Raw genomic sequence first — 27,363 nt, forward strand, 5'->3', positions numbered from 1 at the left:
GTGTCAGATAAAATATCTCCTGGGGTATTTTTCTGGTTTAGCTGAAGCAGTGATTTTGTCCATTGTCAATGAAATGTGAGTTTCCTTGAGCATAAGAGCATGCCACTGCCTTGGGGGACATTTCTTAATTGCTCCGAATACAACTTGTATCATTTAAATTTCAAGCAGCAGAACTACCAACTGAGTCAAAACAATTTGAGGCTTAGACAAATGAAAACTGAGATTCTTCAAGTATACTGTATTTTATTTGAAATATAAACTTTTGGTGGGATTTAGAGAATAAAATGAAGACATTATATGTATTTTTGGGAACAACAGGTAAAGTTCAGATGAAAATATAATTTGAGGTCCAAATTAATCATGTTTGATAGCCCAAGTAGGTTTGTTCTTTATATGTAGAATAAGCAGTTTTTTAGCTCCCAAATTAGAACCTTGTTGCTTTCTTGTAAGTATTCTGGATCACACACATTTAAGTACATGTTAATTAAGTACATATATATATATATGTACATACAATGCTCTGGAGTTCCGTAGGGCATTTGATATAAGACCGTGCTCTACTTGCCACCTAGAATGTTTACAGTTGTACTGCCTTATGTACTATACTACATATAACATTCTACCACTGCAGTAGAGTCATATTAGCATCTATACTAATAAAAGGGTAATATGCTAATTAGACCGGGTTGACCAGAGACATCTTCTGGATGTCAGACTTCCTTCCGGACAAAGCCGTGGTGGCAGGGGCTGAGGCAGAGGCAGTTAGGGATGATCAGGCCGGCAGGGGAGCAGTTAGGCAGCGATCAGGCCGGTAGGGGAGAGGTTAGGGGGCGATCAGGCCGGCAGGCAGAGGCGGTTAGGGGTGATCAGGCAGGCAGGCAGGCAGGTGAGCGGTTAGGAGCCAGCGGTCCCAGATTGTGAGTCGGACATCCCCAAGGGGTCCCAGATTGGAGAGGGTGCAGGCCGGACTGAGGGACACCCCCCCCCATGCACAAATTTTGTGCACTGGGCCTCTAGTTTAAAATAAGAAGTAAGTATAAATTATTTTGAGGTAAATTAAGCAGTACGGTTTGTAATAGCATAAATTTTATTGGTATAGCCTTCATGAGGATAATTTGCCCCCACAGACCCAAGAATTCCAAAATACAACAGTTAAAAGAAGATGGTGACTTTCCGTCTTTCAGATCGCCAGAGCTCTGTGCTAAGAAAATGCGACTTCCCACATGTGCATATGTTACAAACACCATGGTTAGCTTCCCTTTTGCACAGCGAGGGTCTTATTTGTATAGTATGCCAGGCAACTAGGTAGAGGTTAAAGTTGATAGCAATGTTACCATTTTCTTTCATTCAAGCCTTGTATTAACCACATGTGGCTAATGAACAACCCCTCCATATTTGAATTGATCAATTCTGAGTTATAGAATTAAAAAATGGCTCTTTATACAAGTTTAATACTCTTTATTTAGGAATGCTATTTCCTGTTCTTGAATTATTGGTCATTTCAGAAAGTAAAAACATCATTTTGGGGGCTTACTTTTTGTGCTTGTTTCTTATGTAAACGCCTGGTCATGATCCAGCGGGCTGTTGGATAAATAAAATGAACTGAAGAACCTCTAGTGAAGATTCTAGCATCTGGTTTCTGGAAACCCAGTAGGTCTATGTGGGTGTGGGAGAACCTGTAATTTTTTAAGCTCCTCAAGGGGTGCCCAGTTAAGTTTAGGAGTCAGTCATAGCTTCTTTAAGTAGTTCTCTTAAATACATTCTGAGGAACTCCTGGCTTTTGGGTTACATAGAAGGCACTGAGATGCGCAGGCCATGAATAGCTGTTCTGTTGTGTTAGATGCCCAACTTTTTTGATGGGAAAACTTTTATTTTGTAGTAAGACTTGAAATATCTGACTGTCCATAAAAGCATGTATAGTAAATATAGATATTGATTTTAAAACATTATTTTTCACACGGTGTTTTTGCTATAACATGATGTATGTCTTTCCCCCCCCAAAAAAATCTTGTGGTTTTACAAATCATATACTAAAAAGAGAAGGTCTGGTAAAAATAAGGTTGCACAAATATCTCAAAATCGATTCAGCTTTGTATTCAGAGCACTAAGAAAAGCAGTAGCGGTCCTCATAACTGTGGACCCTGCAAAAGCATCACCTACCAAGAAGGACTCCTGGTGGCTAACTGGAGTCAAATTAAAAACAAAACAAAACAGAGTCCCGCAGTCATTTCTACATGGGGGCCTGTCACGCAAACTGCACTGCAGGGAGAAGCCTGCACCAAGCTGCCTGCCTCCTGCCCTGAACCGCCTGTCCGCACTGTGTCCCTGCCATCTGAGCAGCCCTGACAAAGGTGTTCCTGGAATTGTTTTCCACCAGTAGGACCGGGGCTTTCCCTGTACAATGGGAGCTGTGCATCTATATCCCCAACAGCGTCTTCATCAACCAATCAGAGCGGCTCTGTTCTGACAATTCAGGAGGTGCCTTTTGGGCCCATCAAAGTACAAGGATTTGGAGACGACCAATCAGAGACCAGGGGGTGGGGATTCTGTCTTTATAAGTCAGTTCTGCTCCCCTCTGGCTCAGAGAGCGCTATTTCCCTTTCCATCTAAGAGCAGAGCTGTCTAGCCCAAGAGGGGCCTCCTCACAGCTGAGCGGCTTCACAGCCATGCTGCTTCCGAGTTGAACTGTAGCACGTTTGAGCTCTTCCGTGCTGGGCTGTGTCACAATGGAGCTGTTTGAGCTCTCAGGCAGAAAAAGGAAACCTGAATTTCTAGAGTTTAGTTTACTGATTTCGGAATAGTTGGGCTTCAAGGTTTCTTCTAGCTTTGAGATTATTTGACCCTGAAATTTCTGTTCCGTGCTCAGGGTTGATTCCAGTTCTTTATGTTTTCTGACACAAATATTTCTCTCGCCCTTCATTCTTCTGAGTGGTACGTAGCCACTGGCCAAATTCTCCTTCACTGTCATAGACACCTGCATCAGATATTCAATTTGGCAAATATTCCTAATTGCGGAGATGATGGCCTAACAAAAATGTCAGCAACAGCACAGGAATTGCCCCCATACTGATGCACAGCCAGGGGCCGCGCAGGCGATCATTGTGTCTCCGGGTGTCATTTACAGAATGTCCTGGGGGGGAGAGTATTGGTACCCTTACTGACATCCCCAGACAGTCTGGTTAATGACATGTCTGTTTCATCTGGGAGTTTTTTAAAAAAATATATTTTATTGATTTTTTTATAGAGAGGAAGAGAGAGAGATAGAGAGTTAGAAACATCGATGAGAGAGAAACATCGATCAGCTGCCTCCTGCACATCTCCTACTGGGGATATGCCCGCAACCCAGGTACATGCCCCTGACCGGAATCGATCCTAGGACCCTTCAGTCCGCAGGCCGACGCTCTATCCACTGAGCCAAACCGGTTCCGGTTCATCTGGGAGTTTTTAAGGAATTACACAAAGTTTACTTTTTGCCTTGTTACTTTCCCCTTCCTAATGTCCTTTGCTGACCAGAGACTTCATTTCATCCAGTTCTTCCTCCCATCCCATCCCTCCTTAAAAATAACTTCTCCTGTGTGCTACTGATTTCAAGTAAATTAAGTTCTAATTGAAATAATTTCCCCCTTAAGGTTCGAATGCTCAGCCAGCTTGACACTCTCAAGGAGAATTTGCTTTTTCAATTGTTGTTAATCAAAATAAATCCCTAAATAAGTCATGAGTCATTGTTATCAGTGAGTGTGTACATATCCCTGAACGTTTCGGGGGCAGAAAAAAAGGATGGAGAATCTGTTTAAAAGATTCTTGAAGAAACAGCCTTAGTTTTTTTTTCCTTTGGAAAACAATGCTGCCTGTGACCTGCTTTCTCATTGTATCCTCATTTCCTGGAACACGGTGCACCTGTTTTTACTATTAAGCTCTTTAACGTGACTGTGTAGTTATTGAAAGATTATAATGAGTTCAGTTCTCAATGCTTTTTTTCTCTTAAAAGTTTAGTTTTCTAAAATCTGACTTTATATCTAAAATATATAAAATTCCCACCCTTTCCCTGGTTTACTCTCTCTTTATCACTTGTCATTTGCTCTGAAATTTGTCAGAGTGCTTTGAAAATAGTAAATGGCTGTACTAACCTAAGGGGATATTTTTATTACTGGCTGTTTGGTTGACGCTGGCAGAAACACCAGTGAAGGTTGAGTCGTCTTCTCCATTTGTTCATATAAACTCTCCTTGCTTGTTCGTGGACATAGTTGGTATTTGTAGAATCTTTTACTTGGAGATTCTGATGCACTGACCAGATAGTAACAGCACTTTCTTGGGGTTGGGCGGAGGAGATTGTATAGTTCTCCTTGGCAAATCTATGACACTTGTTACTAACATGTTGGATTTCCAAGCTCATGAGGATTTCTTAATGTTTTTCCCCTCTGTGATAGATTATGTCATGAATCCATGTTTTCTCAGATATGCAGCCTGTTAACAGGTAATTATTTGACCTGATTCCTACAATCATTTAATCTCAAATATTTAAGAGTTGGTGAACTAACTTTAGTATATTAGAATGGGATTTTCCTGCATTTCAACTTTTTTCACATAATTGATCATTTATTCTGGAATGTCAATCGTTCCTTCTTCCTGCTCAAGTGGGATTGACTTATGATGTTTCTGTCTTCCACTTTAAGGATAGTCCATAGTTCATGCAGCTTTTATGTGGTCCTTCTAAAATAGCAGGAACTAATTAATGACAGACGTACTGGGTAGAGTCTTAGGATTAGTCATAGATGGTTCAGATGTGTGTAGGTGTTACCATTGTCCACCTAGTAGATTGTGTAGGAGAGCACAGAATGTCATTAATGGCAGCAGAGGGTGCAAGAGCCCATTTAGGTTAGAAGTCAAACAACATTTGCAACCTCTTAATATGTCGTACCATGGAGAGCTGCCCCACTTTTACTTGGTTAAGTCATTTCGAGGTTATCTGTGGCCCTTTGGTTACTTTTTTCTTTGTATTTTCTAACTTTTTTTCCATTCTGTTGTTCATTCGATTAACATTTTTTTTTAGAAGGCTGTTAGATAAGGCAGAAAATATAAAACTAAAGCATTCAATATAGCTTTTAGGAATTAGTGACTGAAAACATGACAGCTGGAGGAACCTGTAGAACAACACTTGGGATATAATCAGCAAGATCCAGACTGTTAGAGATTATATCGGACCTGGCTTCGTCACAAATATATGACAGGAAAAGGTGAGAAAGCCTTTAAATCATAAGAGATTTAAGACATCAATTAGCTAAATATAATGTGTGGACTTTCTGATTTAAACAAATCAGCTATTAAAAAAAAAGATTCCTGGCCATTGGAAAATTTTGTACACTGTCTGGATATTTGTGATATTAAGGGATTAGTGGTTAATATCTTTAAGTGAGGTAATGATATTTTGGTAATTTAATTTTATGAGAATTTTGATTTCTTATCTAAAGGATAAACCCAAAACCTAGATTCATGAAACATCTTTCTTTAGTTATACCTACCATTCTTTCAACACTATATATATGTATAGTGTTGCAAGGATACTTTATAGGTACTGTTTCATTTGATGACTTTGGTTGCAAAATGGTTAGGCATGGTTATTCTATTCAGATGAGGAAATTGAACCTCAGAGATCTTGTTTTATTTACTTTTTGATGTTTAATGATTTCAGGACTTCTTATTTGCCCACTGCACCCCAAGGGGGTTAGGGTGTTCCCTGCTTCTGAAGCTTTAATGCCTCAGAAGTTTGGTGTCAACCTCATACAGGTCTTTGCTGTCCACAATCCTGCTGGTGGTAGTCTTTTGGATGGATTGCATAGAGTTGTCCAGGGTGTCACCAAGATTGAAGTCCTCCCCTTCCTCCAGCAGGCGGCAGTAGATGTTGATCAACCTCCTGCTTGACCTTGATATTCAGCGGAGCTTCCTACTCCTGGCCCTGGCTCTGGCCCTGGCCCTCCGCCCGGGTCGGGGGCATCTCTGACTCCAGGGCAGCTGGATCCCGTTGAGCTGTTCCATCTGCATGGCATTGCCCATCTCCACCTCCCTCAAGCTGTTCTCCAAACTGGCCTTCAGATATCTCATTGAGGCCAAGTCGATCTCCAAGGACTGGACCGTACATTTCAGCTCTGTGACTGCCGTCTCAGCAGCTCCTATCTCAGTGGTCTGTGAGGTGCCCACTGTGGCGCTCTCCTCAATGTGCTGGCACCAGTACTTGTCTCGCTCCTCTTGGTTCTTCTGAGCCAGCTCGTCATACTGGGCCCAGGTGTCTGCCATGATCTTGCTGAAGTCCTGAGATTTGGGGGCACCCAACTCCGCGGTCAGCCCAGAGTTGGCAGTCTGGTTTCATAGACCATTTACTTCCTCCTGTGGCTCTTCTTCATGATGAGCAGCTCCCCCTTGAGAGCCTCGCTCTCTTCTCTGGCTGCAGCCCAGTGACATGGGTGTCACCAGTGAAAAATTTGTGGAGCCATTGATGTCACTCTCCACAGACTGGTGCATGGCCAGTTCCATCTCATCTTGAGTCTGAAGTCATCATCAGCAAGATGGGCATCGTCTACAGAACTTGCAAAGATCTGAGCCCTCAGACCCTCTCTGGTCAGAAGTAATGCCCCAGTCGCTGACCTGGGGTCCCTTTTTCTCTAGGTGTTCCCAGATTTTGCTCTATATTCTCTGATTACCAGCTCTCAGGCTCCTCACTCTCTCCAGGTGGGAGGCCAGGTGGTCATTCAGGCATTGCAGAGTTTCCTTCTCTGTCTGGATGCCCCCAGATCATGGCCGCGCCTCTGGACCCCCCCCCCCCCCCCCCCGCCACAATGGATACTGGTGGAGTGGGACATGGAAATCCTGGAGCCCGAGCCCCTGGTGCCTGCATAGACACTGGCCCTGCTGTTTGCCAGCTGGGCTGGTGGCTGAGCAACTGCCCGGAGCCCAGGGTCGGGTAAGAAGCTGGAGCAGGTGATGAAGCTCATGTTGTTCAAAGAAGAAGGCGAGAGGCCAAGACTCAGGTTCAGGCTGCTGATCGAACTTCAGAGATCGTAAAGAAATGACTTAAGATAATAAGCGGCATAGAAGGAATTTGAATCATTTGAGCTTCATTAAATTAACAAATATCTACCATTATTTCTAAAATGGAAACCATGGATACTCAAAAATACTACTGTTAAAAAAATACCACTGTTGTTTTCAATTACTTTTATATTTAACTTGACTGCTATTTATAACAGTGAAATAGTAGCTGATGCATTGCATACCAGTAAGCAATGAGTTAGATTCTAAACCTGCTTACCTTACCACAAGGGAATCGTGATATAACTTGGAGATGCTGAATTGAAACAAAAAATAGCTTCGTTATTTTGCCAGTTCTCTTTGAGACATCGTAAAATGTGCTTTGCATTCATTATATCTTTGGGAAATGTCAGATGAAAAGCACCACAGATAATAACGTTAATGTCTGGCTCCAGCAAAATCAGAAGAAATAGGCAGATATTCAATTCTTAACTAATGTGTCATTCAAACTTAAATATAAGTCTGTATGGTTTTAAAGAGCTACCTATATTAACTTCTTTTTACCTTCCTATTATATTTTATTCTTCAAAAGTTTTACATTATTATTTTTGCAATTGGTAAGTTTTACCAGAAGAAATTTCTATAACAAAAGAGAATGGGAAAAATGCCTGTTTCCTGAAATAAATTTAAATGAGCAGGTAGAAACGTAATGCTCCTTTCTAGGAAAATAAAACCAAAGAATTACTGATACCAGAGTAGAAGTATATTTATTTTATCACTACTATTGTTTTCTTAAACTTTTTTAAAAAGTTGAGAGAGAGAAAGGGGGGCGGGGGGGAGAAGAGATACATCGATGTGAGAGAGACACATCAATCTGTTGCCCCCCATACTCAGCCAGCCCGGGGATCTAACCCACAACCTTTCATTGCATGGGACGACACTCCAACCAACTGAGCCACACTGGCCAAGGCTATTGTTTATTTATTTATTTATTTTACTGTGTTGCTGTTCAGAACTTCTTGAGAACAAAAGTATGAATACCAGTCAACTTCCCTGGTTTAAACTTAATTGGCCTAAAACAGGTTATTTTGTCGCTTGAACATCTATCTATAACCTATGCTTTGAAAATTTAAAGCAGAAAGCAAAATCCTATAGAAAGCCAGAAACCTCATCAGTACACCTGGACAGACATTTTCTGGTAGTTTTTGCTCTCCTAAACCTTTTCCCCACACACTGCTCAGAGGCCCTCGGTCAGCACAGCCCTGGTGAGGGGTGAGAACAGAATGTTTACAGGTTCTGCAAGTGGAGACCTTACTCTCTCCATGGGATCGAATCTGGCTTTTTTTTTTTTTTTTTAATCAAAGCTTTATTTCATTCAGCTTTCTTCCCCCCTTTCTGTGGTATTCCTTGCACCGTCTTTCCGAGTATCTGCAGTGGTAACAGTACCAAGTTTCTTTTCACATTTTTCGCGCACCATCCTCCTCGGTCTCCTTAGCCACAGAAGCGGTGGCAGCTTAAAAACATCAATCGGAAACATGTTTATTTTAAATCAGAATTGTAGATGTCAGATTAGCTTCTATCCTTTGAGGATGGGGTGAGTGTGATGGAAGAAAAGTGCTCCTAATTCTGTAAGTGTTTTTTAAAACTTTAAGTAACTAGTTACTGCTGACTCCCACTTTTACTCTTGCCACCCCCTGTGGGTGGCAGCTGAGGGGCAGGCTGAATAAGATGAGTAGGTGCTGCTAAAATTACTTCCCTCTCAAATAAACACAGTCCAGTGAACTGTCCAGGTAAGGATACCAGTAGGTAAAACATATGAGTAGATGAAAACATTCAATGTATTGGCATTTTTCAAGCGGTGTAGTTGGAGAAATGCTAATAGGTTTAAGCAATATCCCGAGATTTTCAAGTATGTAGGCTTAGTATAGCCTATTTATTTATTTAGTCCCAATTTCCCTCATAGTGATTGCACCCTAGTCCCTCCCAAATCTTCCACTGCGAATCTACTTAGATCATTTCTGATTATTATTCACTAAGTTTATATTTAGCATTTCTTGCAGTATTATTAATATTAGGAGGAGTTCTATTACAGTGGTAACCAGAAGTACTATATGTACAGTTTATTTTCTGCCAAAATCATAATTTTCTAGCTCTGAATTCATGAAAGTTGTAGCCTTCTTGTTCTATAACTCACTGACTATGACATATTCAATCAAAATTCTAACTCAGGAAATATTTTCTTTAATTGAACATTATATTAAAAGATACTCAGACTTCATTATCTTTACAAGACCTTTTACTATACCAATTGTGACATAATTAGTTCTTAATTTTCAACACTGTACCTTTACATTAATTAACTGGTCCACTTCCTTCTTTAGTCCTATAGATTAACTCAGATAAAAATATTGTTTTAGTCAATATGGTCATTTTAAAAGATGAGTGATTCTGTTAAATGTTTTTTTTTGGCCAGTGTTTTCATTTAATCACTATATGTAGATGTTGTATTTTTGTGGTCTTTAACTCATTGCTAGGATAATTATAACTTGTTTTAGACTTTATATGTTAACAATTATATAGTTTTGATTTGTGTGTTGTTTTTCTGTAGATTGAGAGCAAAAATGAGTACCCCCTCAGACCAGTGAAGATTTCCTGAGATATCTGGAATCTAATGTATCTGATAATGCAAGCATTTCTGTTCTTATTACCTACTAAGTCAGCCAATAGAATGCTGAAGTTAACGTAACTTTCTTGTTTTGTGTGTCCATGGCTGGGTAGTTGTATGCGTTGTTCTCTGTAGCCTCTGACTATTTTAATTTCATTTGGTAGAATATGTTAATACCATGTCTCCCCGCCCCCCCCGCCCCCCCCCCCCCCCCTTGGCATGAGAATACCTTGAGCCTCCTGAGTGTTAGAAAGTATTCCTGGGTTGGATTTTGTGAACTTTTGAACAGGGAAGCAGTAAACGAAAGGGATGTGGCTGATGAATTGGACAGTAAGTAGATGCAGTCTCTGCGTTTACAGACATAGTATGGACATTAGATTCTATTAACAATGAGGTGCAAATACCATGGATTTGGGTCTTCGTAGGTTGGGGTGGGAAATACGTAGAGAAGGGATTACATTCATATTAATTCCTGATGATCAGGTTGTAAACCGGTTAGGAAAGGCAACCACAGTGTCTTCCGGAGCAGAGCCCTTTGAGAACTTCCCAGCTTCAAGGATTGGATTGACTGCTTTCTTTCCTCCCTCCTGCTATTCAGTACCTTCTGTTCGTGCTGGGTTTTCTTTAGCTCCAGAAGAAGGGAAAAGAAATCGGAACACGTTGATTTTGGAGTTAAAAACAATCTTTAAAAGTTCTAGTAGCAGAGTCAACCCTGTGAGAACAAGTCTAGGAAGGTTTGCTTGGTGCGCATGTCAGATTGGTGAGAAGGATTAGTCAGACTGCCCTCATGTTCTGTAGAAAATAGTGCTGACAGTCCACTTTCCAGGGTTTGAAAGGGCTTGAGGAAGTGAGATAAAGAAATGAGTTGAAAGGAAACGTGGGATTAATAGAAACATCTTAAAGGAGTTGAAATTGTTTAGAAGAAAAAGAAGATCCAGGTAGTTAAAATAGTATTTAAAAATCTGGTTCTATATTGAGGGGTATAAAAGGTTATACTTAAAATTAGTTACTGACTTTTGGAAGGGTTATATGTGCATGATATAGTGAAAACCTGTCTCCCCCTCACTCCTTTTCTGTGTTTTTTTACTTTGGAGACAACACCTGTCATTGGTGCTGTCCTTCCGTAGATATCCTGCACATGTCTAGTCATGCATGCTTCTTCTTCATCTTCTTCGAAAATGTGAATTGCAGCACTTCGTAGACATTATTCCATACCTTTATCTCTTTCTTCTTTGCCTTAAAGTGGCCTTAGGGTTTTGTTCCATGTTGTGGCCAGTAGGGCTGCCTTGTGTTTCTCATTTAACTGTATACTAGTAGCATTTCATCCTATGGCTAGCCCATAATTGAACTATGTAGTTTTCTGTTAATGGGCAAGTAAGGTTGTTTTTGCTATCTCTATTTTGTGATTATGAAGTTTACTACAATGAATATTTCTCTTCATCTCTTATTTCCACATGTAAAAATAATGTAATGTCCTAGAAGGGGAATTGCTGAGCCAAAAATAAGTGCATTTTGAATTTTGGTAGATTTTTGCCAAATGGTCTTGCACAGAGGTTATGTCATTTTATATTCCCATCAAACAGTGTATATTTACTTTCCCACATCTTGTTTCAGTTTGTTAAAACCTTTAAAAATCTTTGCCTGATAGATTGAAAAAGGCATCTTATTGTGTTTTTTACTTTTCTATTACGAGTGAAATTAAATACTTAACTATGTTTTAAGGTCCTTTTATATTTTTCTATTGTTATTCTGTTTATGCTCTTTGCCTGTTATCTTGTGGGTTGTTGAGTCTTGCATATATGTAGGAATCCTTTATATATTACTTGCTATATACCAGTATAGATCTCCAATATATATTTTGTGTTTGGGGACGATTTTAAAATTTGTAAAATTTTTAAATGATTCAGTTTTTAATGGTTTCAGGGCTTCTTAAAATTATAGTTAGAAAGGACTTTCCCACTGTGAGATAAAAGCTTTCCTATGATTTTCTTTTATGGTTTTATTTTTTCATTTTAATCTTTGATCCATTGGAAATTTATTTTGTGGATGGAGTGAGGGAGGTATTAAATTTTATCTCCTCAGAATTTTTGGAATATAATAGGGGATTTATGGCATAGAGAGATCTCAGTAATACATTAATTTTTAAAATGATTCAGGCCAAAATTTGCTATGGACTTGTCTTGAGTGGAAATTATTAGACTAGTTTGCAATATACCTCTGTGTAAATTGTTTGGGAATTTTTTCCATATTTGTTGCTATCAAGAACCATTTGTTTTCTAAATGTATTCCCAGGCTTGAGAATGAATTTTGGTTTCTAGCAGAAATACATTTGATGGTCACAGTCAGTAGATTAAAATTATACAGAGTTTTGAAGCAGTAAGGTTAATACCGTAACACATTATGTAAGTTATAATTTTATAGGAAAGAAAAAAGTAGAGTATTGTATAAATAAAGTCAGCTAGAAGGTCTGTTTTCCTTATTTTCAAGTATGAAAATTCAAGGGTATCCTAGTGGATGCCTTTAAAATTTTTTTTATCTGATCAGATTTCATAGATAATCAAGGCCCCGTTAAAAGGCAGAAACCTATGACTATCTGACTTGTGAGTGGATGGTACCAGGATGGCCGTTTTCTAAGTAACAGTTGTGTTGTTGCCTGTTACAGATGCTATACTTTTCACTCAGTTCCCAGAAAGTCATTTTATTGCTGCTGTTGGCACCTATATATTAAATTATGTGCAAAAATGTCGCATGCTTTTTATTTGATATAATTTTTGCATGCTTTTTATTTGATACTAGAAGCCTGATGCACGAAATTCATGCAAGGGGCTTGGCCCTCGCAGCCGGACGCTTGTTCTGCTGTTTGGTCTAATTAGCATATTAGCTCTTTATTATATGGGATAATTTTCAACATCTTTTAACTTAGGATGCTTTTTTTTTTTTTTTTTTTTTTTTTAATGGCATGGACAGACAATCTTGGCTGTGAATGTCCTACTTTGGATACCTGAGCAAAGGTGTATATGGCAGTTCTTGCTGAGGGGAAGGAAAGATGGGTGTGTTACATTAGAAGGCATGAGGTTGGCCCAGTCCCTAGACTTACCTTGTCTATAAATTGTGATCCTTCTTACCTGTGAGGCCTATAACTGTGCCTCTCAGCGTGGTTGGCCCAGGAGAGCTTTACCCATAGTGTTACCTTTTCTAGTTTTCCTGTTTATTTTTCTTAAGTCTGAAATAGCAAAAAGATATAAGGGAGAGAAGCATGCCTTTTGAAAACATCTAATGTTAACTTAAGTGGACACGTTCAGAAGAGACAAATGGTGATGAAATAAATAATAAAGAATGACTGCCCTGACCGCTTTGGCTCAGTGGATAGAGCGTCGGCCTACGGACTCAAGGGTCCCAGGTTCGATTCCAGTCAAGGGCATGTACCCTGGTTGCGGGCATATCCCCAGTAGGAGGTGTGCAGGAGGCAGCTGATCGATGTTTCTCTCTCATCGATGTTTCTAACTTTCTATCCCTTTCCCTTCCTCTCTGTAAAAAAAATCAATAAAATATATTTTAAAAAAAAGAAAAAAAAAAAGAATGACTGAAATGTCCCCTTCCCCTTCCTTTGGGCTCTGCATTGGCTTATGTAGGTCACCTCCCAGGGCCTTGGGCAGTGGGCGGGGTCTGATGTCACAGGTGTAGCAGTCAGTGCAGTGAGTATGTGGTGTGTGATTTCCTGTCTTACCCACTGTAATTAACCCGGTGCGTAATAGACTGTGGCCGGCATGGTCACATATCACTGGTGTGCCGGCCACGTACCCGAGTGCAGGTAAATAGAGCTGAACAGCCTGAACACCGGCGTTCCTGACTCCATGCCTTGAGGTACACTTTGGACAACAGGATGGAGATGGAGAGTGAGAGCAGCACTTCAGGGGATGACAGTGTCTTTTGGTTGGATTCCGAAGCTGTCACCCAGGTGACTGACAGTGAAGGGGGAGGAAGGGAAGAAACTTGGAGGTAATTATGGAATCCCCAGTTCTCTCTCTCTCTCTCTCTCTCTCTCTCTCTCTCTCTCTCTCTCTCCCCACCCCCACGCCCCCTTCCCGTCCCCTGTGTTTTCATCTCTTCTCAGTAAGACTTTCTGTTCTCTGGGGGATGGTTTGGTGCTGTAAGAGGACAGGTTTCTAGTTGTATATCACTCTCTTCACTCCCCAGCTCGCCCTGAGCTTGTAAAATGCATGAGAAATGACTTGTTGGAACACCAGGAAGAGAAGGTGTCAGACAGGTTCTGGAGTGGCATTTCAGGAATTTCAAGTAGAGACTTGGAGTGAACTACTACCCCTTCCTGTGCCTGATTTGTATCGGAGAGATTTAATCTGAATTTGAATATAATAGGACTTTCTCTATTTTTAGAGTGTGTGTGTGTGTGTGTGTGTGTCTGCTTTTGGTGCCATACATTCATTTTCATTAAGCATAAATTCATTATTTCATGGCTTTAATCCTTAATCTTCTCTCTGGCCGTATGGCTCCCTCCCTCTACCCCCACCAGTCTTGGTTTTGGATCTCTGACTGTAACTCCACAATTCTCCAAGTTGGAGGAGGCTCTCCAGGTTCAATGGTGGTGAAGAAAGAGGTCTCACTCGGCCTGTGGACACAGGGCCATTTGTTCGTTAATTCTGTTGCACTGTTACAGATTTTAGGAGGCTTGATTTTGGCTTTTCTTTTTCCAAAAGGCTTAGCAAATTAAAGTTTTTTGGAGGCATGAACAAAATCTCTGGAAGAGTGTGTAGTACAGATTATCACTGCCACCCACATGGGCAATTAAACATCATTTATAATTTTACCTGTGAGTACTCGGGTAGGTGAACATACCATTATTTCCATCAGATCTTGTCTTTGTGTTTAGTGTTCCAAAAGAGTATCTCTCTTTCTCAAGGTAAAGGATTTCTGTATCCACAGATTTCATTTTTCAAGTCTAGGTTAAATGACAAAAGGGATTGGATATTGGGATCTCTTGATAACTCACACTAAATTAGCTAATCAGCGGTTAAAACGAATAAGACATATGTTTAAAATTTTGAAAAATAATTTTAATGCTCAGAGGAACTATTAGCACATGGAATTCTTGTGTGAACTTTCTCACTGTCTACATGACATTATTTAGTCTTTCTTTTTTGAATGTGCCATTTTTCTCCCAAGGTTGCTGGAGTTACTCACTCCTTAGTTTTCAGCGTGGTCATTCTCACGGACAACCAGTAGGAGTAAAGTATTTATTTTGTTTGCATTGATACTGTTTGACCCGGTATTAAAATTGTGGGGTATTTGTCAAAGGAAGAAAACAACCTGGACTCTGTTGTTATAATAGATTCGGTGCTGTGAGCCTCCATTAACTTGTTAGGCAACAAGAGCCTTCCTGGGCATGTGCCCCGACTGTGAATAGAACCAGTGACCTCTTGTTTCCTGGGTCAACGCTCAACCACTGAGCAGCACCAGCCGGACACGGATACTTCTTCTTACATCTAGTACAGTGGGAAGTTGCCCAATCTCCTTCATGACAGTAGTTCAAAGGTGTCTACCACTGAGTCACAGATCTCTCATTTTCTAATTTCTTACTTGTAGAGGGAAGTTAATGTCTCCCATTTTTCTATGGTAAGATAGTTCTTGGACTGAATATTTAAAGATCATTAGAATCCTTAGAATAGAATACTCCTTAGGGATTATCAGAAGGGGAATGTGAGGCAGAAAAGGAAAAACAAATGTTTTAATTCTTTTAAGAAAGAAAAATTCTACTCAGGAGTTGTTATATGCAGTGTACTAACCCAAATATGTTATATACAGAATATCCATTATCTACTCCTATACAGTAAGTCTTATTTTACCTATTTTCCAGATTAAAAAGTTAAAACTTATAAAGCAATTGACCTTATTGTCAGAATACAGTAGAGCAAAATTCTGAACTCAGGTGTAACTGATGTTGAAAAGTGAAAGACTAGTTTTAGAAAAGATTTTTGATACGTCTGCTGCTAAGTGTTATGCTCTGGTCGGTAGTAATAACTGCTGGAGGCTGTAACAGGTAAGCTCAGTTTTGTGAGGAGTTTTGAGCATCCGTGATGGATAGATACGTAACCAATATAAAAGTGAGTTAATGCATACAATCATGTGACCTTATAAAGATATGACCTCTAGGATACCTAGCAATCATTCCTGACTCACAATCACGAAAAGCTCTAGTTCTTTGGCGTTTGAGGGTAGGAAGGGTTATTCTATAATCTTTCTTATTTTTTATAGAATCTTTCTTAGTCTTCTCTGACATCATGTTATTGGCAGATAACATAGCCTGGCAAGCAGGACATGTAGTTTGAAACAGTTACAGAGATGATATGGTGCATAATTGAACCACATTTTTAGAACTATCTTTTTTTTTTGTTTTTTAATCCTCAACTGGGGACATGCTTAGAATGAGGAAGGGAGAGAGGAAGAGAGAAGGAGAGAGAAAGAAAGAGAGATTGATGTAAGAGAGAAACATCAATCAGTTGCCTTCTATATGTGCCCTCACCGAGGATCGAACCTAATCCCAGGTAAACGCCCTGACCAGGAATCAAACCTGCGACTTTTCAGTGCATAGGACGATGTTCAACCAACTGAGCCACTTCAACCAGGCAGAACTGGTATGTCTTTAAAATCAGAGTCTGCAGATGCCCAGATCTCTCAATCAGATCTTCACTTTATCTCCATTGTAAGGTAATTGATTTCAAACGAGACAAGAAACTTCTCACTTCCGTTACACTAGATGATTTGGTGAACATATTTTAATTTTCTTGGCATGTCTATTGCTTTATAGCATCCCAGGACTAATACAGTCCAGGAACTCGATTGGTTGGTTGCTTTATTCATGCGCTGCCTTATTTAAAACGGTACCTGTAAGTTAGATGTTGCAGCAGTAGAAATAGGTAACAAGGCTTGGAATGTGGTGTTATATTTCTTCTCATTCATGTTTTTAATCACATTGAGGACAGTTTACTTTAATGGCTAAATTCTTCTGGAAGTTCCTGCTTTTAATACCTTGACTGTTCCTTTGTCTTCTGTAGAAATTCGTGATTTGGAGGTCCTCAATCACTTTTTATGGACTTGGAAGGCTAGAGAGGTAGCATTAGCAAGTAACTATTGACATATATGCCAATATCATACTCTGAAACTACTTATCCTTAATAATCTATTATGTACAATGCCAAAAAAGATGTGTATTTTTCAAAAAAGGTTATATTTATATTACTTTATAACCTTTTATGTGTGATCTAGAGTATAGTTTAGCCGTTCACATATTCTTTTAATATGTGAAATATAACTTGCACCTAACATACCCCTACCAGTGTTTGAGAAAAATAATAAATTTAATTGTAAACAGCAGAGTCTTATGTGAACATTGCTTTATCTCAGAAAATTTTATGCCATATTGGAGTATAGCCATTAGCCTGACTGCCTTTATAATCTGCGAAATGAATCTGTCTTAATCATGGGGCATGCTAGTACAAGACTCTCTTGGTATTTCAGTCAATAAACTCTTTGCGATGGAATCTAAGGTGAGCCTTTTTTATATCTGTATGAGGTTTTTGAAGTTCAAGACAGGACTTAGAGCACAGAAACTATATAAAATTTCCTAGTTATTAAGTTGTTTATGCACAGTTAAAACTTTAAAAACCTATTTTTCCTTAACTTTTGCGTTCAACTTAAACATTAAACTCGCTTAAAACAGTCAATTGTATGTTGAACCTTAGTAAATAAAAATTTCTGAAACATTTAAAATTCTGTTTGTAAATGTCATATACTCAGTTTCCTTAAAAAAAAAAATCATGTGACTAGCCTAGCAAGATTATATCTCCCACTTAAGATTTTCAGAATACTCATACTTCCTCTTTCTCTCATTTCCCTTCTGCCTAGATGAGACTTTCTGCATTCTTTATTTATCACCATTCTCCCCCACCCCAATCATAGTTTTTTTGTTGAGATTTAATATTTTTATCATTCATTCAGATTTAATTATACAGGCATACCTAAGAGATATTGTGGGCAGTAAAGTGAATATTGCACTAAAGCAAGTCACATGACTGTTTTGGTTTCCTAGTGCATGTAAGTTATGCTTACACTATACTGTAGTCTATTAGGTGTGCAGTAGCATTATTTTTTAGACATAATGTACCTGCCTTAATTAAAAATACTTCATTGTTAAAATATGCTAACTATCTCCAGGCTGGTGTGGCTCAGTGGTTGAGCATCGACCTATGAACCAGGAGGTCATGGTTGGATTCCTGGTCAGGGCACAAGCCTAGGTTGCAGACTCAATCCCCAGGAAGGGGGCCTGCAGGAGGCACACAATCAGTGATTCTCTCTCATCGTTGATGTTTCTCTCTCTCTCTCCTTTCTGCTCTGAAATCAATAATAATAATAATAAAAGAAATAACTGTCACCTGGGACTTTAGCTAGTCATAGTCTTTTTGCTCGTGGAGGGTCTTGCCTCTGTGTTGATAGCTGCAGGCTGATCAGGGTGGTGGTTGCTGAGCGTTGGGGTTGCTGTGGCAATTTCTCAGTGTATGCTAACAATGAAATTTGCTGCATGATGGACTCTTCCTTTCACGAATGCCTTCTCTGTAGGATGTGAAGCTATTTGAAAACATTTACCCACAGTAGAACTTCTTTCAGAATTGGAGTCAGTTCTCTGAAACCCTGCTGCTTCTTTATCAACTCAGTTTGTGTAATATTCTAAGTCCTTTGTTGCTGTTTCAACAATCTTTACAGCACCTTCACCAAGGATAGATTCCATCGGACATCCCTCTCACAACCTGGGACTGCTGGCTCCTAACTGCTTGACTGCCTGGCAGCCTGATTGCCCCCTAACGGCTCCCCTGCTGGCCTGATTGATGCCTAACTGCTCCCCTGCCGGCCTGATCCCCCCCAACTACCCTCTCCTGCCGGCCTGATCCCCCCCCAACTACCCTCTCCTGCCGGCCTGATTGCCCCCTGCCCCCAACTGCCCTCCCCTGCCGGCCTGATCACCCACAACTGCCCTCCTCAGCTGGCCTGATTGCCCCCAACTTCCCTCCCCTGCCTCGACCCGCCTCCTCCGCTGGGCCCTGCCATCTTGTGCGTAGCCATCTTGTGACGGCCATCTTGTGATGACATTAGGGTGTGATGTGTGAGGGTGTGACGACCACCTAGGCTATTATTAGTATAGATATAGATTGATTTCAGAGAGGAAAGGAGAGGGAGAGAGATAGAAAATCAATGATGAGAATCACTGATTGGCTGCCTCCTGCACGGGCCCTACTGAGATTGAGCCTGCAACCCGGGCATGTGCCCTGACTGGGAATTGAACCATGACCTCCTGGTTCATAGGTCGATGCTCAACCCCTGAGTCGCACCCACTGGGCTACCATGTTTTCTTTAGTCTTCGCATGATGCGTATAGCATCTGCCTTGCTTCTCTTAGGTACAAGCACCCACATTAGGAGCCCTAGTCCTTCTAATTTGTTGTTAAATTTCTTTCTAGGTAATTTTCCAGGTTTTATTAATTCCTTGGAGTGCAGATCTCTCCTTTATTATGGAGAGAAGTGGGAGTGTAGCCTTGAACCTTTGGTTTCTCAGTCACTTGCTTTTTGTCTTCCAGAAGCTTAGCAAGATCACTGGCCAGCTGATCCCATGCATGCCTTTCTGCTAAAGATTTGCTTTTATTAGCTTACTTTTCAGAAAGTGGGAGAAGGAGAGATCTGTTCCTCTACATATATGCAGACTTGATGGCAAGCCTACTGGAGTTTTCTCATGGCTCTGAGAGGGAGCTTTTGTCTTGGTATCTGTTCCCCAGTCCAGTGGTCCTTAGAGATGGGGTTGGCCTGTTTCAGTGTCTTCTCCAGGCTGGAAAGTGGGATAATCCAGGAGAAAATGGTCTATCACATCGGAGGGACTGAGATGTGTTAATGTGTTTCAATTTTTCTATCTGCATAACAGGGCTAATGATAGTGGATCAGACAGTAACCATTGAGAAGATATAATGGAAGGGAAGGTGCCATTTTTAAGAGCAACAAAAAAGATAGCATAATCAAAAGTAAACTTAATAAGGAACTCTAAGACCTATATAAAAATCTAAAACATTACTAAATGTTTTGAACAAATGAATACTGTACCTTGTCATACCTGGGAATATTCAACATTATGAAAATGTCAATTTATTATAAATGTAATGTGCTAATAAGAATGCTTTTTAAAAACCTAGATAGATTGATCTAGAAATAAATTGATCTTGGCTTAATGACTTAGACAAGAAACCTTTTCAGGAAAATAAACAAAGCAAGTATTGCCCTGGCCGGTGTGGCTCAGTTGGTTGGGTGTTGTCCTGGCCATTGAAATGTTGCCAGTCCATTCCTAGTTAAGGCACATGCTCAGGTTGTGGGCTCGATCACCAGTAGGGGGCATGCAGGAGGCAGCCAGTTGATTCAAGTTTCTCTCCCTCTCTCTAAATCAATAAAAAATGTTAAAAAAAAAAAAGCAAGGATGGTGGATATGACTAGTGCAACCAGATATTATACTTAGAAAGTCTCAATAATTAAAACCTTGTGGTATTGTCATGGATAGTAGGCATAATGGGTAGAATGGAAAGCTTAGAAATATACTCAAATAGACGCGGTAAAGATGCCTTCTCAAAACCAATGGGATAGAATGTACTATTCAATAAATACTTTGTGGGAAACTGGATGCTCATCTGCAGAAAATAAAATGGGAGTTCTACCTCATCCAAGGATAAATTCCAAATGATCAAAGATATAAACATACTAAATGAAACCATAAATTTTTTAAAAGAAAACATGGGAAAATTTTAAAAAATTATTTTGGATCGGGGTACGCATTTTTGAACTATGATTTAAAATGCAAACCAATAAAAGAAATGGTTGTGAAATTCAGCTATATTAAATATAAAACATATGTATTATAAAAAAACAAAATGAGCAAGGACAAATGATATCCTGGAAAAACACACAGATAAAGAACTAATCTGTTTAATATACGTATAACGAACTAAAAATAGATTTAAAAAAGACTAACAACCCAGTAGAAAAATGGGCTAGTGCATGAAAATAATTTTTTTCATTGATGAGAATTCTCAGGTATACTTGTGCATGTGTAGTAGTGACATATTTACAATCTTTTTGTAGCATTGTTTGTAATAGCAAAAGGTTGGAAATAATTCAAATATTATTCAGTAGGGGACTGGTTAAGTAAGTCATGGAATATCTATTTAGTGAAAACAAGGAAGCTCTTTATATACTAACCTGAGGCCCGGTGCACACATTGGGGGGGGGCGGGGTCTCCACAGCCTGGCCTGCGCCTCTTGCATCTGGGACCCCTCAGGGGATGTCCGCCTGCTTGCTCGCTGTGCTTGCCAGCCGTGAGCCTGGCTTCTGGCTGAGCAGCACCCCCCCCCTGTGGGAGTGCACTGACCACTAAGGGGCAGTTCCTGCATTGAGCGTCTGCCTCCTGGTAGTAAGTGCGCATCATAGCGACCAGTCTTTCCGCTGGTCATTCCCCCGTTTGGCCGATTTGCATATTAGGCTTTTATTATATAGGATGTGTGAAGTTCTCCAGGGTATATTAGAAAACGATGCAACAGTGTGTACACATACTTTTTATGTGAAAAGTAGGGTGGCAATGGAGGAATAAAAATTATTATTATTATTATTATTTTTACACAGAGCATGTTTACACATTGTTTCTATATTTTGTTTTGTGTGTATATATTCTTTAATATATATGAACAGTCTCTCTATATATATGTTTATATATACAGACATAGTTAGTTGCACTTTGCTGATACTGTTTGTTTTTTTTTTACACAAATTGAAGGTAAGACCCTCTATCAGCAAAAAGATTATGACTCACTGAAGGCGTAGGTGACGCTTAGCATTTTTTAGCAATAAAGTTTTTTTGTGCTTTTTTGTTGTCAATTCTCACCTGAGGATATTTTTCCCCATTGAATTTTAGAGGGAGTGGCAGGGAGGCGGGGTGGGGGCGGGGGGAGAAAATTGTTGTGAGAGAAAGAGACATGGATTGGGCTGGGGATCAAACCTTCAATCCAGGTACGTGCCCTTGACCGGGAATCGAACCTGCCATCCTTTAGTGTTCTGGCTGGAGCTCTAACCATTGAGCTACCTGTCAGGACAGCAATCAATTTTTAAAATCAAGTTATGCACATTTTTTTAGACACAATGCTATTGTGCACCCAGTAGACTACAGTATAATGTAAACGTAGCTTTTATATGTCTTGGGAAACAAAAAATATGGGTGGCTCAATTTATGAAACTATAATTAATAAAACTATAATTAATCACTTTAAGGGTTAAATAAGTCCATAATTTAAAGAGAACAAGAGTCAAATAAATAGATATTAAGTGTTTATGGTGTTGATTCATTGTTACATGACCCAATGCATATAAATAATTTTTACACCTATTAAAATAATGTGTAACATTTGCCAATAAACTTATTTAGGTATAATTTGCATATCATAGTCCACAAATCATAAGCATATATAGCTTGAAGAATTTATATAGGTGTATATGCCCAGGTAACACAATGCAGTTAAGATATAAATTATTTCCAGCACCTCACAAGCCCGTTGCCTCTCCTAGTCAGTACCTCTCTCAAAGGTACATTATTCTGACTTCTGTCACAATAGATTATTTTTGCTTGTTTTTGAACTTAATGTAAATGAAATTATACAATAGGTACTCTTTTTTTCAGCTTTATTGAGATATGATTAACATATAACATTGTGTAAGTGTAAGGTAAAACAATGAGATGTGTTTCTTAATTTCCAAACATTTGGGAGAATTTGTAGTTATCTTTTTTGTAGTAATTGATTTTTAGTGTAATTCTAGAAAGGTCACAAGTCACTTCATTCATAATTTAAATTCTTTGTTGAGATTTACTTTATTGTCTACGTATTGTCTCTTGATAAATGTTTTAGATGTACCTGAAAAGAATGCATATTCTGTAGTTGGGTTTAATGTTCTATGTTAGTTCAGGTAGGAATACTGGTTTCAAACGTTCTGTATACTTACGACATTTTTTTCTGTCTGATTATTCTGTCAATTACTGAGAAATGTTTATTAAGATCTGCAACTGTAATTGTGGGTTTATCTCTTTTCCTTTTAGTTCTTTCAGATTTGCTTTATGTATTTTAAAGCTGTGTTATTTGTCACATACAGATTTTATTATATCACCCAGTTCGTTGGACACATCATTGTGAAATGTGTTTCCTTTATCTATTTTAGTGGACTTTTTTTTAGTCCACTTACTCGTTTTTGAGGTATAATTCACATACTAAAATTCATTCTTTTAAATTCTACAATTAAATGGTTTTTAATATATTCACAAAGTTATACAACTACCACCATTATCTAATTGTGAACATTCCAGAAAGAAATCTCCTATTCATTAGTAGTAGTTCTCCCATATCCTCCTACCCTGAGTCCCTGGCAACCACCAATATACTTTCTGTCTCTATGGATTTGACTAATCTGGACATCTTGTTTATATGGAATCAAATAATATGTGGCCTTTTGTGTCTGACTTCTTTCATTTAGCAAAAGGCTTTTACTATTCATCCATGCAATGGCATGAATCAGCACTTCATTCTCTGTTTTAATAGCTGAATAATTTTATTATATGGACCTGGTACATTTTGTTTCTTCATCTTTCAGTTGATGGACACTTTGGTGGTTCATAGTTTTTGTCTATTATGAATAATATTGGTATGAATATCTATATACACGTTCTTGGTGGATATATGTTTTTATTTCTCTTGGTTTAATACCTAGGAATGGAATTGCTGGATCATAAGGTATTTGTATTTTGTAAAACTGCCAACCTGTTTTCTACAGTGACTGCAACATTTAAATTTCTACGAGCAATGAGTGAGGGTTCCAGTTTCTCCACATGCTTGCTTACTGGCGCATTCAATTTAAAAACTACAATAATGTACTGGGATTAAAGTTTACCATCTTGTTTTTTTTTTTTTTTATTCTTTCCTGCTTTCTTTTGGATTAATCAAGCATGTTTTATTTTTCAAAATGTTCTCCTCTATCAGATTTTTAGTTATACATTTATTTATTATTCTTTTAGTGGTCACCATAGAGATTGCAACTTTTATCTTTGACTTACTGCATTCTCTAAGATTGGACTTATTTCACTTCTCAAAAAATAGAGGACTCTTAAACTGTGTGCATGTACGTTTCCAATCCTCTGTGCTTTGTTTATTATAAACCTCTGAGGATATTATTTTTGTGTGTGCTTTAGTTAGCTTTAACACCAATATTTACGTAAATTTTCCTACATTTTGTTCTTTATTACACTCTTTGTTCATTTCTGTAGTTCTGGGGTCAGTTTCTTTTGGTGGGAAGAACGCTCCTTTTATTTTCCAGTTTTTCTGGTGGGAAATTCTTTCATCTTTTGTTTGAAAATAACTTACTTTACATGATTTTACAAGGAGGAGAATTCTAGGCTGGCAGTATTTTTCCTTTTATTAAGTTGAAGATTTTCTCCATTATCTTCTCATTTCCATTGAAATATCCTCTGACATTGTTATTATTGCTTCTTTGAAGTCAACTTGTCTTTTTTTTTTTTAAAGATTTTTAAAATATATATTTCTATCAATTTCAGAGAGGAAGGTAGAGGGAGAGAGAGTTAAAAACATCAATGATGAGAGAGAATCATTGATCGGCTGCCTCCTGCATTCCCCCTACTAGGGATTGAGCCCGTAACCCAGGCATGTGCCCCGGATTGTGATGGAACCTCGGACCAAACCCGGGACCTTTGAGTCTGAAGGCCGACGCCCTAGCCAGTGAGCCAGACCAGCTAGGGCTCAACTTGTCTCTTATTCTCTAGCTGTTTTTAAGAATGTCTTTGTTTTGTTTTTTTAAATAAATGCTATTTAAAAATCCTGCTTGAGGACTTCTTCAATCTGTAGTTGGATGACTTTCATCAGTTTTGAAAAGTTTTTGGCCATTATTTTTTCAAATATTGCTTTTGTCCCTTTCTCTCTTTCATTCTATTGCTTATCTCCGAGTTGCTAGCTTTAGACATATTTGAGACCTTTTACCAAGTCTCTTGTGTTTTATTCTGTTTTGTGGATTTCTGTTTCTATTGTCTTTGTTCTTCAGTGTAGAACCATCTGCTAGTTCACTAATCCTCTCTTTAGCCACGCCCATTGTTCTGTTAAACCCATCCATTGAGTTCTTAATTTCAGATATTTTATTTTTTGGATGAACATTTTTTTGTTTTTCATAATTACAATTTTCTTTTGAAGTACTTTATCTTTTCATCTATTTTATTATAAACATACTTTTCTCTGAACGCATTAATTATAAATATTTTTAACAGCTTGATACTGAATTCTTCTTACCAGTTGTGTCTCTCTCTTCTACCCATGTCTTGTCCTAGTGATTGCTTGTGAGTTAGGTCATATTGGATATTCCTGTCTTTCCTTAGAGTTTAGGCCAGTAGTGGGTTGCCATGAGACCTCGGTTTTCTGATGGATTCAAGAAAAGTGATGATTTTGTAGATTATCTGTCTTGTTGTTAAGCTGGGAGTGATGCTTTCTACATTATAACCAGAAGCCAGACATCCGTCATAGCCACTTTTAAGCCCCTTTCTGATAATTCTAAAATCTGAATCAAACGTGACTCTTTCTCTGTTTTGAATGCGTTTTTTCAAAATTTTGTTCATTTGTTCCTGTTTTCTTAAAGCTCGCCTTATAATGTTTATTGGCTACCAGACAAGGCGGATGAAAAATTTGCAAGGGGCCTGTAGAATGTTATTTTCCTCTGAAGAGAGTTAATTTTTCTTCTGAAAGTTCTGACCATGCCCGAGGCTTGGTTTGGGGCTTTGTTTGAGCTCCTCTGTTGCTATTTTGTCCTTAGTCCTGAGGCATGGCTTTTCTGGAGTCTCAGTTGAGAGTCCAGGTTTCTTTGTTTTGTTTGTGTTTTCAGTGCCCCTCTGTTTGGGGCAGTGCTTGCCAACCTCCATTTCCTCAGCTTGGCCAGCCTGTGAAATGTCTGCTGGGCCCACTAGTTACCCCGCAGCTGTTTTTTTGATAGGTTTCTTGGCATCTTGTCCTACATACTTACAAGCTGAGGAGTCAGTTCACAATTTGAGGGGAATTTCCATGTCTATTTTTGGACTCTTCCTCTACAGGTCTTTGAGGGGTGGCATTTTTTTACCCTGAATCCCCATCTGCTTTGATGACCCCAACATCCAACCTCTGCCTCTTCAGCCTAGTTACGCTATCATATTATCCTCAATCATTGATTTGTATAGTCTGTTATACAAAAGGAATAATTAAGTATGGACTTTGCTTCATGGGTTTTCTTCTCTCAAAGAATGTAGCCCCAGATATACTATTTGTATGGATTGCTTTCTTGTGCCTTCAGGCAAGAAGCTTTATATGATTTGTCTAAAATTCATAGTTATTCTCCTTGAGAATGTTAGTTTAATACACTGTCCTCCATAAATTGAAAAAAAAAGTACTCTATCTGTCCCTTCATCCTGAAATTTTACTAATGCTTAGCACAGTTCTTTAATATTGACCACTGTTGCAAATCTTTTCAAGGTACCAACTATGTTGAACTGATAAAAGTCAGTGCTTATATAACTAGAGGCCCAGTGCATGAAATTCGTGCAAGGGGCTCGGCCCTCGCAGCCCCGGTTTCATCCGGAAGGTCTTTCGGATGGTCGTTCTGCTGTTCGGTCTAATTAGCATATTAGCTCTTTATTATATAGGCTTATCACAAATCATAAAGGTTAACTAGTTAAAGACCTCAGTTTTATCTCCTGGAAAAAAAGCAGGTGTTTGGTACATCAGGAAAGATCTCCGAAAACTAGAGTAGAAATAGAGGAACAATACTAGCCCACCAAAGCTCTTTTAAGTAAACTTTAAATCTCACGTAATTTTCTGTTCTTTGAATTGTAGTCATTGGAAAGTTTTTATAGAAGCATAAATTCTTATCAAAGTCTCACTTTTGATCTCTAGGAAGATGAAGTCCTCGGTACATTCTGAAGAGGATGATTTTGTTCCAGAACTACACAGAAACGTCCACCCCCGAGAGCGGCCCGATTGGGAGGAAACACTGAGCGCAATGGTAAATCCGTGTTATGAATGTGGATGCATGCATTTATTACAATATATTTTTATCGATTTCAGAGAGGGAGAGGGAGAGATAGAAACAATGACCAGAGAGAATCATTGATTGGCTGCCTCCTGCACACCCCCTACTGGGGATCAAGCCCACAACCTGAGCATATGCCCTTGACTGGAATCAAACCCTTTGGTCTGCAAGCCGATCGATGCTCTAGCCACGGAGCCAAACCGGCTAGGGCAAATAATTATCAAACAAAGAGTAAAATAAAATTGGAAATGCACCTCTTCCTGAAATAGATATTTTGCAATTAGTGTATATATTTATGAGTACATATCACTTAATGCTGGAATGGATGCATGCATATTTTACTTACATAAGAAAGAGGAGCTGAAGAAGCCTTACTTACAGAAAATGTGTTGCTGTTGTTGCTTTGTTCTTTTATTGAGCAAAAATTTATTCCAGGCACTGGTTTAGACTCTGCGGGTAGAACCCTGAACAAAACACACGAATT

General features: G+C 39.0%; 1 protein-coding gene and 2 pseudogenes across 5 annotated transcripts in view; 1 reads left to right on the forward strand and 2 right to left on the reverse strand.

Annotated features, from left to right (window-relative positions):
- Window positions 1–27,363, forward strand: part of ARHGAP32 (Rho GTPase activating protein 32) — a 169,727-nt gene that overhangs the window by 50,029 nt on the left and 92,335 nt on the right. For 2 of the 5 annotated variants that reach the window (XM_036353249.1, XM_036353251.1), the window contains exons 1-2: window positions 13,421–13,687; window positions 26,744–26,852. In XM_036353249.1, coding sequence (XP_036209142.1) covers window positions 13,572–13,687; window positions 26,744–26,852 — 225 coding nt within the window. In that variant the 5' untranslated portion in view covers window positions 13,421–13,571. Of the gene's footprint in view, window positions 1–13,420; window positions 13,688–26,743; window positions 26,853–27,363 lie in introns of those variants that run through there. The other 3 variants (XM_036353250.1, XM_036353252.1, XM_036353253.1) reach the window with 3 other exon arrangements.
- On the reverse strand, window positions 5,749–6,986 carry LOC118678577 (annotated as a pseudogene).
- LOC118678578 lies at window positions 8,195–8,500 on the reverse strand (annotated as a pseudogene).

This window comes from Myotis myotis, unplaced genomic scaffold (assembly GCF_014108235.1).
Source record: "Myotis myotis isolate mMyoMyo1 unplaced genomic scaffold, mMyoMyo1.p scaffold_m19_p_20, whole genome shotgun sequence".
Classification (NCBI taxonomy): Eukaryota; Metazoa; Chordata; class Mammalia; order Chiroptera; family Vespertilionidae; genus Myotis; species Myotis myotis.